Source organism: Onychostoma macrolepis, chromosome 08 (assembly GCF_012432095.1).
Source record: "Onychostoma macrolepis isolate SWU-2019 chromosome 08, ASM1243209v1, whole genome shotgun sequence".
Lineage (NCBI taxonomy): Eukaryota > Metazoa > Chordata > Actinopteri > Cypriniformes > Cyprinidae > Onychostoma > Onychostoma macrolepis.
In genome coordinates this window covers 12,093,760-12,112,858 of record NC_081162.1, presented here as the reverse complement: position 1 = coordinate 12,112,858, position 19,099 = coordinate 12,093,760, and the positions used below count along the sequence as shown (strand labels likewise).

General features: G+C 38.0%; 1 protein-coding gene and 1 long non-coding RNA gene across 6 annotated transcripts in view; one reads left to right on the top strand and one right to left on the bottom strand.

The window, feature by feature from the left end:
* The first annotated feature begins 32 nt into the window (after nucleotides 1-32).
* unm_hu7912 (un-named hu7912) lies at nucleotides 33-12,098 on the top strand. Of its 5 annotated transcripts, none has more exons than XM_058785110.1 (3): nucleotides 33-360; nucleotides 3,849-4,011; nucleotides 7,380-12,098. In XM_058785110.1, the coding sequence occupies exons 2-3, from the start codon at nucleotides 3,988-3,990 to the stop codon at nucleotides 10,623-10,625; spliced, it is 3,270 nt and encodes a 1,089-aa protein (XP_058641093.1). In that variant the 5' UTR covers nucleotides 33-360; nucleotides 3,849-3,987; the 3' UTR covers nucleotides 10,626-12,098. The 5 variants fall into 5 exon arrangements, with proteins under 5 accessions (XP_058641093.1, XP_058641092.1, XP_058641095.1 ...); XM_058785109.1 differs by having other exon boundaries at nucleotides 3,455-4,011; XM_058785111.1 differs by lacking the exon at nucleotides 33-360 and adding an exon at nucleotides 3,029-3,582.
* The window catches only part of LOC131545897 (uncharacterized), a 29,820-nt gene continuing 13,624 nt past the window's right edge, over nucleotides 2,904-19,099 (bottom strand). Inside the window, exons 3-4 of the long non-coding RNA XR_009272519.1 lie at nucleotides 3,973-4,021; nucleotides 2,904-3,038 (exon numbers count right to left, since the gene is read on the bottom strand). This is a non-coding gene — a long non-coding RNA (uncharacterized LOC131545897). The remainder of the gene's footprint in view (nucleotides 3,039-3,972; nucleotides 4,022-19,099) is intronic.

Below are 19,099 nucleotides of genomic sequence, written 5' to 3'. Positions count from 1 at the left end.
TTCATAATTAAAATCACATCTCAAAGCTGTGCCATCGCATATGCCTATCCAGCATGAGATTCGTATTCATCACAAACACGCGCGCGAGCGCGCAGGCAGGCAGGGTTCAAGCGCGCACCCAAAGTCGCACGCATGCGCTGTCACTGCGCATCTCACGCAAGGAACGCAACGCGTGAGGGATGCGGTCACACCCCCCTCGTCTTGTCTCAGTACGCCCCCGAGACCCGTGGGCGAACAACAATACTTAAGGAGTTTGATGCAGCCCACCTTACAGCATCTAATATGATATGGAGACCACATAATCTCTAAAGGAACAGTCAGGTGATAGCATCTTGAGGATCTTAACTATGGATGAAGACGGTAAGATAAATGCGCACACTCCTAAAAGCTTGGAAAAACAAAACTTTTGTCTTAGTAAGAATTAGTAAGACTGTAATTGTCTTAGTAAGACCGATACGGTCGCGGTAGCTTTGAGTCTAAATGATGTGTTTTGCGCCGAAAGACATTAGGTCATTTTACGAGAGATGCTCGGTAGTGCGGGGCTCGTGCCGCAGCAATAAATGAGAACAAAGTGTGCTTTTTGTGTTACATTTTGATGCGATAGGCAGAGGTTTTATTTTCTGCTGCATTTTCGCAGTAAAACCACGACATGTTCATCAAGGTTTGTCAGATTCATTAACGACCTTATCAGAGATCGAGGAGGATGTTGATACTACGCGTTACGCATTGTGGCGACCTTGTAAATCAGGTTGCTTTGTAAGTCAGTAGGTTGTGCATAGTTGGATTTGTGGTTTTGCTAGGTATCCAGGCGACAGAGCATGTGGTATGTGTGCTTGTCCGGAGAAGGTTTAGGGAGGAGTAAGTTTACTACGCATGTAGCTATACATTTAACAGTAGGACTTACTTTTGGGAAGTTGACAAATCCTGTGCTTTAGCATGTTATATTTAATCTAAAACTGTTGTTAATGTTATAATTATTAGATCAGATATCGTTTTTATAGTGCCGTATTAATTGAGAGCCTATATGGAATACTTTTTGTGCTATTAAAATGAATTTTTATGCCATAACACCATTTAAAGTGAGCAGTGAAGGCAGAAAGGTCAAAACATACATAACCGTTTAACCTAAAATCTTAAAAACAGGATTATGAGCATATTCTGCATCAACCCAGTAGCACAGATGTTTCAGTGGATTATCAAACAAATCGGGACATTAAATTATACTCTACTTGGAATCAAAGACATGCTTATAAACAGAGATAAATGCGTAAGTTGTTTCTATTTCTGTTTATTTTAAAAGACCATAAATGCTGAAACCAACACAAGAGTCACTTTATACACTGCAGCAATAGGGTTGCACCTGTTGTTCTAAATGTAATGGCTTGGAGAAGAGAGAGGAAAAACAAGAGAAAATGCTTGCATTATATTACTGTACCACTTAGATCACTTTTCCGCAATCCAAACTGGAAACTGAAGTTAAAAATATGTTTTTCCATTATGTTTTAGATTGTATAATTGCTGACAACAGATGTGCATGAGTGCCTTAATATTGAAATGTTAAGGACAATCACCCCCTCAAGGGCTGTGTGGATTGTGCTGTTGTTCTTATTGATTTAACTTAATAAGAAGTGTAATTGTTAGCAATGTGTTTCCAGAGTGTTTTTTTAATCCATTATCTTTAGTACATTAACAAATGTAAAACGGTCTCCTATGACCTAAAACAGTGGATATAAAATGATGGAGTGCCCCCAGGTGGTACACATCATGACTCTGGAAATTTACAATGCTAAAAATATTAAAAACATACACTTAAATGGTCTGTATTTGGTGTTTTAACTATAATTTCATCTCATGTGCATCTGAATTAGCCAGTGGCAAAAATGATTGTAATGGCAGAAATCTGGTTTAATTGTGCAGTCTTAGAGGACAATACATGTGCTGAATATAGACATTATGTTTGCAGTTGAAAAGAGAACTGGAGAAAAACATTTAGTTTCCACTTAGTTTGTCTCATGACCTTATAAACTAGAGACTTTAAGATAGATATGATTTATAGGTCGGTATAATTGCTTGGACTTTCAGTTCCTCTAAAAATCCTTTGAGCTTTCTTGTTGGAAAAGAAAAGAAATTTCACCTCCAAATCTCCAAACTCTACAGAAGCATCCAGCTGGGCTGCTTTCACTGAGATACTCAGATGCATCTTTCTCGTTATCCATTGTGTCCAAATATAGCCTCTTTGCCTCATATCCGGCCAGAAAAAAACCCCACTCTGCAAGCTTGTTTGAGGAATGGGTTGTGTATTTAAGGAGATAGGCATCATGTGAGATTAACTACTGCTGCTAACACTTTCTGCTGTCTTGGAGTCAGAATGTAGCTTGAAGGAATTTTTCTCTGTAACTGACCCATCATACCCAGTGAACCCAAATGATTCACTTCAGATGCGATTCTGTATTATTTTACAGTTCCAGGAAAAACACAAGAAGAGTTGTCCGGAGTTTTACGTCATCAATTCTTCAAAACTAGCAAGTAGTGGTTTGTTGTTGTTGCACTATTTGCTTCATTAGGTTCTGTTCTCCTTGTGACTCTTGATTTGATGGTCGCTGTAAGAGAAGCCACACTGCAGAAAAATGACTCAAAACATCTGACAAGTGGCTGTTAAAATCGATCGCAGTGGTCATTAATTGATTGTCTGCAAACATCTCAAACTAGCTACAGATTTTGGCCTAGGATCAAAGGAATCTTATAGGATTCGCAAATGGTGCCAAAATTGAAGATCAGATCATATTTTATGACCAGTTTATTCAGAAATCCCAGTGAATTCACATACCTTCTCTTGCAAATGTATGTGCATACTTCGTACTTCCTATAAGTAGTTGTTTTGGAGATTGAATGCTGGTTAAGAAGTGAGAGGAAGCTAGTCTTGGCAGACTGTGATGGAAGTGTCAGACAGGTGGTGATTGACTGTGCTAGAGCAGTCAGGTCTCAGTCACAGGTACTGGCTCTGCTGTTAGCTGTGAAAACGCCTGCTGATAAGCCACCTTGCATAAAGGAAGAAGGGAAGTATTAACATCCACCTTGCCCAAGATGGACATATTTTCCTTTGTAATGTTTTAATCTAAAGGAAAAATGACATTGCCCTCAAAACTCTCTCTCATGCTCTATTTTCTGTCCTCATTATATTTCTATTTGTGGAACTTTCCTTTTAAATAATTGTGCCCTTCTAAATTATTGCTAAATGCTGGTTAGATGGGCAAAAAGCATTTGCTGATCGAAGGAAAATTTCTTTTTATTCTCTGTGATTCAGTGTAATCTAATACTGTCCAGAGAGGTGGGTCAAATAGGGGTGATACAGTAATATTTTATTTCATTATATGTGATATGTTGACCTAATTTGCATAAACACCAAGCTTATCAGCACCAACTTTTATGTTACTTCTCCTTTTGTGACCTACAGTGTTAAGAGCGAGGGAGACGGACTGTGAGAGATGGTGGGCAGATATTAGCTCACCATGAGGACACCTTATACCCTTAGTCAGCTAGAAACAGAACCAGTGAAAATGGCAGCCCAAAGGAACCTGATTCGTAAGCATTTGCCATGAGTGACAGTGTTTTATAAATAGATTTTAAAATGTGCGATTCAGCTCTCTTTAACAATTGGTAAATGGAGCAGTCCTAATGGCATTTAAGATTTTGAGACACAAAGTAGTTATGGTTTATCAGCCAAACACATGGGGCTGTTCACCTCTGGCTGCAGAGACACTGGAAAAAATGCTTCTAAAAGTAGATGAAGTGCTTAGTGCAATTTAAAGTGCAATTTTTGTTTGTGCCCTGAAAATTGTTCCCAGCAGACATGTAATACAGTAGTCGTGGAAGTCATCTAGTCCCAGCTGCATCAATCACAGAGCCACAACAGATCTGATCTGAGCTCCACTGGAGTTTTATTACCCTTTATGTCCAAGTGGTAATGCCTACCTGAGATCTTCTGAGATGAGGAGTTACCAATGTCTACAGGTATTGTGACCTTAGGATGCACAGAAATACTCATGTTAGTTTATGTTAATATTAGTGCTGTCAAATGATTAATCACGATTAATTGCGTCCAAAATAAAGGTTTTTGTTTACATAATATATGTATGTACACTGTAAAAAAAGTTGAGCGAACTTAAAAAAATTGGTTTTACCAGCTTCAGCAGATTTTTGAGTTTGCTCAACTTATTTTTGTGGGAGATTCTCAAATTTTTGTTGTATAAACTTAAAACGACAAGTTGAGAAAACTCAAAAATCTGCTGAAGCTGGTTGCCTTAAAATTTTTAGTTGGCTCAACTTTTTTTTTTTTTACAGTGTATACTGTCTATATTTGCATATATTTAAGAAAAATATGTTGTTTATATATTAAATATATTTATATATAATATAAAATATAAGAATATGAATATATAAATGTATAAACGTAAATATTTTCAAAATATATACTGTATATTTGTGTATTTATATATACATAATAAATATACACAGTGCACACGCATATAAATGTAAACTAAACTTTTATTTTGGATGCAATTAATTGTTTGACAGCACTAGTTAATATTTATTTTTGGATACAGTCAAGAAATTATTTGATGAAGGTTCAACATCAGAAATTAGGCCTAGGTTATAGTATGTCACTTATAGGATTGCACATTAATGGTTAAACTGATAATCACAATTATTCTGCACAAAATTAATAACAATTATTGACATTTCTTTTGACATTTCATCAGAATTATTAACCACAAATCAAAATTTTTTTTTACCTCATCTAGTTTCCTGATGTATTTATCATATAAATTAACTCTACCTTATGTTCCTCTACCGTACAACAAGAAACTTCTCTCAAAAGCTAAACCTGTGAAATTCCTAATATTAAATTCAGCAATTCCAAATTATGTTAACATTTTTCTTTAAAACAGCAACAAAAATGTATTGAGCAGCCACAATCGCAAATAATATAGATGAGATTCATGTTTAGATTTATTACAGTCCATCCTTGAGGTTTGCATGCAGATTTAATTTGCCAGGGTTGGGAACAGGCAGAAAATATATCTATTTAAGGAAAAAACTCTGATTGGGGATTTAGACTTAAAATTTGGCAACCGCAAGCATGAAAGCTTGAAGAGTCTTTTTACCAATGCAAATGTCAAATGAAAATGAAACCCTTTCATGATAAATAACCAGTGGGCAAATATCACAAGACAATTACGTTTAATTAAGCAAGAGAAGCTGAAATCATGAACACGATTGAAATACGATTTATTGTGCGACCTCTGGCACTTGCACGTTTTTACTGTGCTTTTACTTTACCCTGCAATGAATGACATATTTGGTTCAAATTGTTAGTGCAAAAAAACATTCACAGTGCAATAATATGTTCAAAAGGTAAGAATCTAGTTCTATTCTAAATGAATCCAGAAAAAAAGAGTGAAGGTGTGAGTGTGTGTATGTGTTCAGACTGCTCGACGGTCCTCTCTCAGCAGGATGAACAGATGGTTTTCAGGGTTGGCTGAAAGGAGGTAGCCAATAAGTGGGGCTCCGTAGCTCCTACTGTCATTTAAAAAATCCCTGAAAAGCCAAACATTTTAAAATAACCTCAAAATTAGCTCCTAACCCTTTGCAAATGTTGCACAGCTGTTCTACTGTATCTCAGGGTAAATAAGCAACTGAATTCAATGGCATTTATATTATGTAAACACAATTTAATTTGTATAGCCATGATACAAAGCTTTGAGCCTGATACAGTCCACAGATAGACGTGTGCTGACATTTTGCTGTCTGTTGGATAAATAAGTTATATAATTTGACCACTGGTAAACATTCAGTGAAAAAAACTGTGTAATTGAATAGTGTCACCCACAGAAGCAGGGTTTAGACAAACACAATCAGAATGATTCTTTGTTCTGAAATGCAAATATTTAATAGGACAAAGGAAGCTAGGCTCAAGAGAGCAAAGTACTGAGGAACAGTGAAAATCAGAGCAAGCATAAATATAGAATGTGCACAGATGCATTACTTGCACGGCTCTTATGTGTTTCTAAGCAATCTTAGGCACAGCTGAATTCTGAATTCTGGGATCAGAACAGATTTTCTTCATTCTAAATGAGCAATGTGCAATGAATCTACTGTCTATGGTAAAACTACAATCTGATATTGACTAGTTTATATGCTCCCCTTTTTTAACCTTATTTCCAGTCTATTCATTTTATTTCCCCATAGACCAGAGTGGCACTATTATTAATGGGCAGGAGTAAGGCTGTTGCAGCAGGATGCGGTAAAACTGTATGTGTGTTTTTTTTGTCGCAAGAAAGAATCTGCATTGATAGAAATAAATGATTACATTTGTAAGACATTTTTTTTTTTTAATTCTTGAATAATTTTTATTTCTTAAATCATATAGTATTTTTTATTATTACATTTTAAAAATAGATTATTATGTGCAAAAACAGAGAGATCCCAAATATATAAAATGGCATTAGCCTATATCATGTGTTTGAGAACTTTAATAACATTAGTAAAATTCTAATTGGTATGTGAATCTGAAATCTTTTTTTTTTTTAATTATTATTATTTTCAGAGCTCAAACAGAGAGAAAGAGGGGAAAATTAAATTTATGTTCTGTCCTTCACTGAGAAAGGAGTTTTCTTATACACTAATTTATTCTTCTGAGATCCTGCAAGGCCTCCATCTTCATAATTAATTCAGATTTTTCCATTCAGTGTTGTTTTATTTGTTTAGCATGCTGCAATTTCTCTGCACAGATTGGTGTTTATGCATGATATGACATTTAAATAAGGATAACATTTCCATTGATTCTGATTGTGAGGATATTCTAATATTTTTCACTGAACTTTAGAAATGATCATATTACACAAAGTAAGTTCTATTGTAGCTATATAAATATACATTTTTAGACATATATGGTACATGCAGGTTTAAGTTTCTGCTGTACTTACTGGGTATATAAATGATGAATTGATAGAATATTTAGATAATACAGATACAGATATCCTTCAAACTTTGCCATGTTCTTCATCTACTTTCTCCAACATGTCTTAGTGCTATGGCATTATTCTTTTCCACTTGGGAAGATATGTAAATGATGCCTATATTTTATTACATAATAGGGGCCCAATTAATGCCTTTTAAAGCAAGATCATTTGTGAAGCATCTTGATTGAAGTTGTAAAATTCCATTTCATCTTCTCTTTAATATATTATGACCTTTTCTAAGCACAAGTCTCTCATTTTCTGACTTTAAATAGGATCCTTTACCCTTAATATTCACCTATATAAATACTTTTATTAAAGAAAATGTGTAACTAATAATGCCTTTTTCATTCTTTCTAGGAGACACCAACTGAGGGTGGAAATAACAGGGGTCCATTTAAGATGACACGGACGGATCCCCCTGACATATTAACATCAACTTTGTATCAAGACATAAAAATTGGCCCTAATTGTGGGCTCTCAAAGTATTCTGGATCTTCTAAGCAATGTGATTCCCAAATGGTTGGCCCACTGGATCAAAACTTTGAAACCATTAACAAAAGACATTGCCGTAGCTTTGACTTCATTGAGTCACTGGATGACCCAAAGGACTTTTCCTTGTCCATGGAGTATCCTTACAGGTCTGATCAGCAAACAGTAAGTAAGGATGCAGTCTGGAATGGACAGCAGGGACACTTACGTTTTTCCTCACCCGATCTGTTCAACTCAAGACTCTCCCGTCAACAAATCAGCACAGAGAAGAGCAACGAGGCAGCAAGGACTAGTGTTCATGGCAAGCCTCGCTCAAAAAGTGCTCCAAGGGTTCGAGCCACCCTGACCCCTGTACCCATCTCAGTCTCTCCAACTGCAACCATGAGGCGTCGATCTCCAGTGGACCCCCAGAAGAGATCTGAAAGTCTGCCAAATCGAGAAGCTTCCCATTCAACCAGGGCTTTAGTTAATGAGGTTCATCCAATCAAGTTACAACCCCACACACCCCTCTATGTTTCTGATTGTTTTGAGGAGAGCAGACAGGAGAAACAAGCCAACACTCCCCACGTCAGGTGCCGTGTTGATATTAAGCCAGATGCCTCAGTTCTTCAGCACACTGCACGGAAGATGCCTACTCTCAGAAGTAATGTTCCCTGGCAGCTTTCCTCGACATCAGGGATGAGGAACGTCTCATTTCCAAGTCAAATATCCACCTCTAGAACGCCTACTCCCAGTGAGTGTTACAACATGGACTACAGGCAAGCATATCAATATCCCAACAGCTTGTCCGGTAGTTACATTCAATCTGGAGAGATCCCTTTTGGAAGGACTTCTCCTAGAGACCCAAGGGAGTACAGAACCTTGTCTAATCCCAACATCCCAACCAAGTTCTTCTACACGGATGATCCCTGCAGGTATCCAGCTCATCCACCCAGTAGGACATATTATCAGGATGACCAGTACAGTATTAACAGCAGCAACAGCCAAAATCCATCCATTAGTAGTCAGTATGTACTCGACCCAAGGACTCGCTGGGTTCATACCTTGCCTGTGCGTTCATACTATGCAGATTCCCACCGTGAACCCTTGGATCCGTACTACAGTAGACCATATTCAGTGAGTGAGCCAGGACCATACTTCATATCCACCCCTCAGAGTGAAACATACTTTCAGGAGGATCCAAGAGCTTATGCTTTTCCCTCTGAGCCCTCAAAGATGTTTTATACACGGCCTTGCCAGTACCCAGCAGACTTACACATTCCTATGCGAGGATATCATACGGAGGGACGGCGGCGGCCACGTATGTCCCAGGTCTTTTCAGATGACTGGAACCGGTCAAGCATTGCTACATATTCCAGTCAGTACGCATCCTCACAGGCCACTCCTCAGCGAGTGCCATCTATAAGCCCGTGGTATCCCAATGACTTTACCGAGCCAAGTCGTTTAGGAGCAGATGTCCGGAACTACTCAAAATCCTGGGACAATATTATTATCCCTCATATGGACAGAGAACATGGCGTTTCACGAGGCAGGAGTTACGAGAACCTTCTCAATCACGGAAGGCCAGGAGTTCCTTCGAATAACAATCAACAACCGGTTATTGTGAACCTTTCTAGTTCACCAAGACGGTACGCTGCCTTGTCCCTCTCTGAAAACTGTCTAGAAAAGTGTGCTGGTGACAGACAAAACAGTGCAAAGGGGCAATGGTTTGTAACCCCGGAGATTACAATTACTGACAATGACATTCGTGCAGCAAATAGCAACAAGAGAGATGGGGGAAGTAGCAGCTGGAATACGCAAAATACAGGGAGATGTCAAACTGCAAACTTGCACAACTTGCAGAGACCAGCAAACCCACCAGAATCCACAGAGAGAAAGAACACTAATTACTCCCTGCAGCAAAGCCTCGAACAGCTTGATGAGCTGCTAGCCGACCTAGTCATTGATTACAAGCCTCAAAATAGCAGGAGACCAAGTACGGATCTGATAGACCAGCTCAAACAATTGATTCAAGATGACGAGACCAAAGAAGGGAAGCGGGACGTAGATCAAGAGGATTCAGGACTCCTGAACACACAAACAGACTCTTCAAAGACCAGCCCAGACACATTTAAAGACCCAGACAGTGGTTGTGAAGGTTTTCAGAGGAGTGTTGAGGATGTCTCTTCGAACCATATTGCAGATGAGGATGACACTATGGTGTGCTCCAACAGGAAATGCTTACGCAAAGACACTACATTCAATGCTTGCTTGTACTTCAAGTCCTGCCATAGCTGTTACACCTACTACTGCTCCAGAAACTGCAGGCGAGAAGACTGGGACACGCATAAAGAGACCTGTCTTTATGGCCGCATTAGTAGTGTTTGCAGGCACATTCTGAAACATTGTCGTGAGAACTCTGACATTCATAAAGCTTTTTCACGCACTGCTAGGGTAGGGTATCTGTCCCGTGGGAGAGGAGTTCTGTTCTTGGGTTTTCCAAACCCTGGATGTGCAGATAACTTCATTCAGGTTGGTCTTGACAGCCTTACCATCTCTCCAACATATCTGTCCCTTCGAGAGTTAGACAGTTTCAAAGACAACCTTGGGCAATACGGCAAAGAGTTGCAGAATGCAGGCAAGGAATATGACCCCACTGAATGTTTCCTCCTGAATGTATCCATTGCTGTTGGAGACCTAGTGCCTAAAATTCCTTCACCCAAATTACAAATGCCAACAGTTCGCAAGTATGCCAAGGTCTCATTGGCCTCCTCAAGCCCAGATAAGAAAATCTTTAAGAAAGAATGTGAAATGGAGACTTTGATTCTCACCCCACCCCCTGGTACCTCTGACATTGACAAGGAGGGCCAAGAGGGCAGGAAAGCAAGAGAGATTTGCTTCATTAATATTCAAAGAGAGCTCCGTACCCGGGGTGTATTCCTTCGCCATGAGTTTCCACAAATATACAACCAGCTTTGTGAGTTTGTTGAGAGCAACAAAAGATTCACCCCCACCACCATCTATCCCATTGACAAGAGAACCGGAAAGCAGTTCATGTGTATGATCATGGCAGCGTCTGAACCAAGGATGCTTGATTGGGTTGGTGCACCACACCTTCTAGATGACATTATATAATCCTATGCATCCAGTATTATCAAGCTTTTGCTATACAAAATAAAACTTAAATGACTAATGTTTTTAGATAAGTATTTTAATAGTGAGACTATATTTATTGTTTTTTCGTCTGGCACTAAAAACTAAAATTAATACAAGTTGCGTATGGAATAAAAAGCTATGTACAGTACTTATTAGAATATATGAGCACATATGCTTTGTCTTAAAATTTGTTTCCTCAGAATCAGAAGCTTTTTTTATATTTGGGACACAATCTTTCTGCAGTATGGATTTAAATACGGTAAAATGTGTTAAATGGAGCTGAGAGTAATGCACTCTTATAGGCATAGCTCAAAATAATCAAAGTATTTAATAAACACAGGGAGTGGAGGATGTGTAAAACTTTGTGAATGACAGATGTTCCAATTCTGTGGAAGTTGCTGAACTTTCTGTGAATTATGTGTGGGCCTGCTTATAACTATATTTCTTGTGCTAGTGTGTTGCAGTGAGGATATAACAACTAGGAACCATTTGGAGAACCTCTGGAGAAAGTCTCATTTTCTCTTGCAACACAATATTGTCTAAAAGCTATTGTCTTTAGCCCCTTGAGAGGATAAAAATGCACTTGCATGGAGAATGCATGCTGGCAAGGAATATGCAAATTCACTTTAAATTTTGCAATGGTTTGTCAGTTCTTTACAATAAATTAGTGTCACAGATGATGATCAGTATGGCAGACAAAAGCATATGTCAGGTACATTTTTATAGACAAAGTCAAATAAACTGCTTGGAAGATTTCACTGTATTGTACATGGCAACTGCTTTCTGTATTGTATTCATGGAGTACTATATCTATTCACATGGTTGAACCGGCTGAAAATGTAACTTCTAACTTTACATGACAAGAAAACATTTGATTTGAGTTATGCACATTTTCATTACATACAAATAAGATTACTTACTAATTTATTCATCTGACATGAAAGATTATCTGTATTATTTGAGTGTTTTTATTTTTTTCATGGTATTGTAAAGTTCTGATGATTTCATGGTATTTCAATTGAAACCGTTGAAATATTGTGTTAAAAATTATAAACATGTATATAAATTAAGCTATTCTTATTTTAATCATTTATGACAGACAAAACTTGGATGCCTATATTTGAAATGTAATATTTCAATAGAAAAATATAAAATTTGAAAAAGATTTAAGCAATGGTGTATAATCTTGCATTGTTTGCAAGACTGTGTTAGATATAGCACTTTAATAAATTGCTGAGGGGAAACAGATTCATAAACAGACCATTTAGATAATGTAATCAACAGCATGCACACAACAAACCTTACAGCGATTAAAAGATAGTCAGTGTTACTGTGTTTATTTCTGTTGTCACTTTTTATGCCATTATTTATTTATTTACACTGTTCATTACCTGTTGTGTTCTGTTGCTTTATTTCTGTACTATGGTCAATAAATGAAACACCCAAAAGTTCTTAATGGCTTATGCATTTTACTGATAATTCTATATAACAATAATAATAACAACAACAGAAAAGTCGAGCTTTGTCACTGCATCTTACATGAGGTAAATACGTTTTTTAAATACAGAGAGACTAAGAACTGTTCTTTTTTATGGCTGCAGATTTACCAAGTATAAAGAGTATGTCAAGGTAAACTACAAGCATGCTAAAGATAATTACAGTCCCCACCCCCACCCCCACAAGGTGAATGAAAACATAGCTTATACAAGACCATAACTATGGCTCCTCGGATCCTACATTTTTAAAAAAATTAATTATTGTGTGCCCCCTGGACCTCTGGGCCTGCAGAATCTTCCAACCCATGAGATCACTAAACTATCTTCAAAGGCCTATAATGTCGCCTTTTAAAGATCTTTAAGTGAAACGGATGTGTCTAAACGATTTATCTACAGTGCAACACCAAAACATTCAAACCTATTAAGACCTAACAGCTGGACAAGTGGCGTGGAATATATGTCTCTAATAAAATTCTTTACCGGCGTGAAAATTATAGCCTAACAAATATTACTGCAGCGACATCTGCTGGTTAATATAACTAAACACATGAGATTAAGGCGTTCATGACCATTAGCCGTCATTTTTCAGTAGCCCCGCACTGCAGAACACAAGATCCAGGGGGCGTGGTTTGATCCACATCTAGGGGGTGGAGATGGGTGGGTTTAGGGATCAGGGGGTGGAGACAGGTATATGTAATGTGGGAGGAGTTGGATCTGGATCCAACCACGCCCCTTGGATCTTCTGTTGTACAGTGAGGACCATCTCTCATTTTTAGTTATTGACGCATGTTTTTTTTAATATATTAATGCTCAAAAATCAAGGATAGAATATATAGAATAAAACAACCATCAACATAAAACTGCTAAACAATAATAACAAAAAATTAAGTAGAAACATAAAAAATTATTGACATGTCATATTGCTGTCAGGTTTCCAGTCACGTGATCGCTGAAAAACAACGTTTGCACAACCAGCATACGTTTTTATTACTGAACAATATACATATGTGCAGATATTTATTGATCGGCAGAAATGTACCAACATTTAAGCTGGCAAAAGCCACATATTGCACCTATAGCCTATTTCCATTTAGCAAAATTTTTTATTGTATTCCTATGAAAGCAAGCAAAAACGTTTCTTTCAGCCTATGGGATATTCTGAAGTTGAACCCTTTCTAGACTTTGTTGGCCTATCACAAATATGCATTAAAAGTGTTCTCGCACATATTATGCAGCGCATCAAATATTCACCCTTATGCATTTTGCATTGGTAGGACAGGATTGCTGAGGGATTTTTATTGTTATATTTTTTTTCTCAGTTCTCTCCATAGTTTTGGATTGTTCAATTGTCCGTTTGTCTCTTTTACATAGTGCTTGATGTGTGGATCAATGTCTTAAACTACTGACATGATTCATTAAAAGTCCTGATAGTAAGACAAGTAGCAATGCAATTACATTTTGGTAATAAAATTGTTTTGTAAAACTAAAAAGGATACATTTTTTAAATGAGTAAAAACATGCATATCAACATATTTTATTATGCAACATGTCCTGTGTTGGAGAAGAAGAAGAAAAAAATTCCTGGAGGCAGAAAGGTGGAGGCTCAGAACTGAGATGGCTGTTGCCGGGAAACAGGAAGCTGAGCGAACATCCAGGCACTTCAGACTGTGGGCAGGGTGATAAATGGGGGCTGCTGGGAAAGCATGTGGATGGCGAACTGATACGCCAGCCTTCAGGAAGAACTCCAAATAAACGGGAAGGCTTCTGTACAGTAACCTTCCAGTGAAATTATTCGGCACAGCTGAAACTCCTAATGTCCTTGAAAACCTGCTCATATGAAAACCACTTTCATGCATAATTCAAATGCATACATATAAATCATGTCCCAGTTTTTTGTTGCGCATGACAGGTTTTTCACTAGATGGCACCACATTCCCATTCTTCATGCAGTGAATAGACAATGCATTCACCTGGCAAGATAATCCTGTATTTTACGTTTATGATAGAGAGGCTGAGAGATAACAGCATCACATGCTGATGATAAGAGACAAAAACACTTTCAAATATTTGCTGCTTTTGTTATCAACCCATATGCTGCTTCTCTCTACCCCCAGTAGAGGGTGGTAGACAGACACTCTCCATATGAGTCAGAATGAGTCATAAATGATTCATCTGCTGTAAGGGGGAGATGAGCTGCTGTTGTCTTTGTAAGCACCACATGCCCAAACACATCCCAGCCCACATGATCACCAGGTGCTGTAAGCATGGCTAAAGCACAAGTCATCCCACAACTTTGGTGACAAAAGAGTCATATCAGTGCTACAGTGTTCATTTATGATGTTCTAGTTTTTACACTGTTGTATAAAATCTTTTACTTCCAATGCAAGATTTTATCTTCAAGTGAGGGAAAAATATAATGCAAATCATGCAGATGCAGTGCAAAATCTTTAACTGAAAAAAATCATGCAAGCACATTTGTTGTTAGGCCTATAATGTATAATAATAATTTTGTTTAAAAAAAAAAATTATTTGAAGGAAGAAAATAATTTAAATGGATTTAAGGTAATCATTTGAGGGAATAAATAATTAGAATTTGTTGTAAAGTAATGCATTTGTACTATTTGCAAATCTATTTTCAATTCCAGACAGCAAAATCTGACAAAAGCTTAACTGAAAAATGCTTTTGACTTTTTCTTGTGAAAGTGCAATAAAAAGTTTTCTTTTTTTTTTAATAAAAGGCACACTTTGTGCATCTCAAATTGTCATTTCACAAGGCCAATATCATTTCCAGCAATTCACATGCTTCCTCTTAACGTCTAAGTCGATAACTTCCCTTCTCTCTGTACCACAGACAACTTACATAAATTGTTGAAAATGCTGGGCAGTGCTGCTATAAAGCAGCTCCTCTGGGACAGCTTGTGGGAAGGCTGGGCTGATGTAGGCCAGTAATGCACAAATACACCAGTAGAATAGTTTAAATATGCTTCTAAATATATATACAAATGTATTTCCTCTGTGAGAGTCCCATGCTATGACATTTAATACTTTAAGTACAAAAGGCATTCAGTGGGGGTTTGTGGGAGGTTTGAAACTCCTGTCACTGGGACTGTGCACTTTCAAAAGACCAATATGCGCACTTTAGGTGCCGATATGTAAATTTAGGGTACTAAAATCCATCCTTAGATGTACCTTTTAAAAGGGCACCATCCCAGGGACAGCATTTGTAACTTTTTTTCTGCGAGTTTATACTTAAACTTGCATCTTTATGGAATTTGATTAGCAACGTTTCAGTCAAACGACTTTGCTCAGTAGTGTGTGAGTAGTGTGTGGGATTTATAATAATTCTTTTGAGTTTACATTGGACTTTTATCTGACAAATGATTTGTGTGCGCGAAGCAGTAAATAGTTTTATTTGGTCTTACTGCATTAAGTAAAATTACTCAATGTACATCAATAATTATTTTAATGCTTTTTAATGCAAGCATAATACATTCTGCAAACATGACATTAACATGGTTCTTTACACATTAGATGCTTCAAATGCAACACTAAATTTAACACAATATTTAATGTGAGGCCCTGTTCCGTCTCTATATCCGATCAGGATTCACCTGCTCCACATCCATCACACTTAACACTGGTGTACCACAGGGCTGTGTGCTAAGCCCGTTTCTCTACTCCCTCTTCACCTCCGACTGCAAGCCTGTGTATGGATCTAATTCCATCGTCAAGTTTGCAGACGACACCACGGTGATTGGCCTCATCAGTAACAACGATGAGACTGCCTATAGGGAGGAGATCCAGCACCTGGCCACATGGTGCACTGAAAATAACCTGCTCCTCAACACCACCAAAACGAAGGAGCTCATCGTGGACTTCAGGAAGGAGTCAAGAGGCACACGACACCATCCACATCAATGGAATGGCTGTTGAGCGTGTCTCCAGTTTCAAGTTCCTGGGGATCCACATCTCGGCGGACATGTTGTGGAAAACCAACACCTCCAGCCTGGTCAAGAAGGCTCACCAGCGCCTCTTCTTTCTGAGGACACTGAGGAAGAATCAGCTCTCCTCTGCTATACTGGTGAACTTCTATCGCTGCGCAATAGAAAGCATCCTGACCAACTGTGTCACAGTATGGTATGGGAGCTGCTCTGTTGCGGAGCGCAAGGCACTACAGCGGGTGGTGAAAACTGCCCAGCGCATCACAGGGACTCCACTACCTGCCATCGAACACATCCAGAGGAAACGCTGTCTGCATCGAGCTCGCAGCATCCTTAAGGACTCCTCTCACCCAGCCCACAGACTGTTTTCTCTCCTGCCCTCCGGCAGGCGTTTCAGGTGCCTCCGGACCAGGACCAGCAGACTAAAGAACAGTTTCTTCCCCAGAGCTGTCTCTTTACTGAACTCTACCCCCCGTTGATCCACTTCCTCATATATTATTAACTCTTCTCTCCTACCTCACATCTGCCTTATTTGCACTACTGAATGTAAATTTTTATCACAGTAACAACTGTTTACTTTTGTATCTTGCACTACCATACCTAAATTGGACTATGCTCATTTGCACTGCCGACTGTTGTTACATTATCAATGCTTACATTAATATTTTGCACCGTATGTCTAATTGTAACACGCAATCACTTCCACTGCACTTTTACACCTTGTTTATAGTAACAGTCATCTGTATATATATTATATTGATAGTACATATCACCTGTAAATTCTGCCTATAGTAATAGCCATCTGTATATTTATTCACTATACATATTCACCTGTAAATTCTGTATATTTATTCACTATACATATTCACCTGTAAATTCTGTATATTTATTCACTATACATATTCACCTGTAAATTCTGTATATTTATTCACTATACATATTCACTTGTAATTTCTGTATATTTATTCACTATACATATTCACCTGTAAATTCTGTTTATATTAATAACCATCTTTCTATATATATTTATACATATACTCAGTACATATCCTTGTCCTGCACTTATTCAACCATTGTATATACTGCACTTGCTACTATTGCACTTCTGGTTAGACCTAAACTGCATTTCGTTGCCCTGTACCTGTACTTGTGTAATGACAATAAAGTTGAATCTAATCTAATCTAATCTAATATCCACCAAGGGCCTAAAAAAGCCCCCCACTTTATATAGATTTAGTTCTGCATGAGTAAATCAAAAGATGTCAACATGATCCCTGCTTGGTCAACAGGTTATAGACATTTGAATCCCCTAAGATGGGTACTTTCCCCACCCTCTATCCTGTGTAGGAGCAAGGATGACTCAGAGTCAACAACCACGCTGTCCTTTGTTTACTAAATTCTGTTTAGGAAAAAACAGCAGTGTCTCTACAGATATCTTATATCTTATAACCATAGCAATGCATATAAACAAATTGTGATGCATATGACAACTGCATGTTGCAACATTTTTGCTTCTATAAAACATTCAAATAGTCTGCTGACTGTCTGTTGAGTCATCATGAAAGGGACAAAAAGAGTGCAGTGTGACTTTGCTCTCCAAAAAACATTGGTTACTTAATGCACATGGTCATTTGAGAATGAGTTCATCTGAGGATCCCTTGTGCCAGTGTTGGGTTTTGTCACTATGGAGCCGTATTGTATTGTCTATAAGGAAACCCCATGATCTGAGTCAGTGGTAAACTTCACTACATTAGCATCAGTAATCCCTTATATTTACCACAGATAATGATGCAATGTATGACCTAAAGTAAGTATAATGTCATTTTTGACCATAACAGTCCAGTTCTGTACATGCAAACAACCTACAAAACACATATAGAATAAAAGCAGAAAGTAAAAGCACATCATGTCCTTTCCGTTGTGCAGATACACCTAATTTCAATAAAGCGTAAAAATAAAAATAGCACGCTTTGTTTCTGAGAGAAGCATTGAAGGACAAATCTTCTGAAAGCACATAAAGAACATCATCTTTTTAATGATCATAATTATTGTCTACTTACCACCATTTTCATCGATTTTGTGAGAAAAGTGTCTGCCTTTTGTTGCTCGTTCCCATTTAGCTTGGACTATAAATTTGAACAGTGATAAAAATAGATTTTGCTAATAACCAAAAGACATTTTAAGCCTCTTTTATGATATTTTTATGACTGTTCCCATATTCGGATCATGTGAATACATTTATTTGTATTCTGCAAATTAAAAAATATCAAGTGATAATGACTGCATTAATCTTGCTCTTGTATTAGGATCTCAAAACATGGCCTACAGCCGTTTACAGTTTCAAGCAAATGGGATGATAATGTCTGTACTTCTCCATTCCCTAATAGATATTGATCGCTGCATGGTTTCCCAGGCTGTAGTGGATTCATTTCTCAGCTGAGGGCCATTTCTGATCACAGTGAGAAACGAGAATTTAACAGGTTTGCATTTTCCTGGAAAATATGCTAGAGAAATCTGCTCGTTTACACACAGGAAACCATGATGCTAAGGGGAACCCTGTCATCGAAAAGACCCCTTCCTTCCTCAACATGCACACGCTCACACCTCTCATTAACATACAGGTTTCTCTGAGTCATTCTGTCATGTTCTTCAGAACCAAAGCGCATTTTCAAGGAAACTCTTGAGTTTTTCTAAAGCAGTCAAAACAATCTTCTTCTTTCTCCAAATATGTCTTCAGGCCTTTTTTTAAGACATCTACATCTACAAGGTCAGGTCAAATAACCCCTCTGGCTAAGGGCTAATAGATGCATTAGCTCTTTATGGCATGAAGTGTTCAAGGGGCAGATTGACCAAATCCTTAGATCAACCCTAAACTTAACCTCAACCTACTCATTAACCCTCCACTGCCTTTGACCACTGATCTGTCAGCTCTCAGGGCAGGTCAAGCCAGCCAACATGTGCCATGTCATGAAGGGCCTATTAGCTGCTCTGTGAAAACGTCCATTGAGTTACTCAA

Bases quoted from the DNA above. Each gene is read 5' to 3' on its own strand.
- unm_hu7912 (XM_058785110.1), top strand. From the start codon at position 3,988: ATGAGGAGTTACCAATGTCTACAG. The intron at 4,012-7,379 runs GTATTGTGACCT...CATTCTTTCTAG, and splicing joins GGAGTTACCAATGTCTACAG to GAGACACCAACTGAGGGTGG.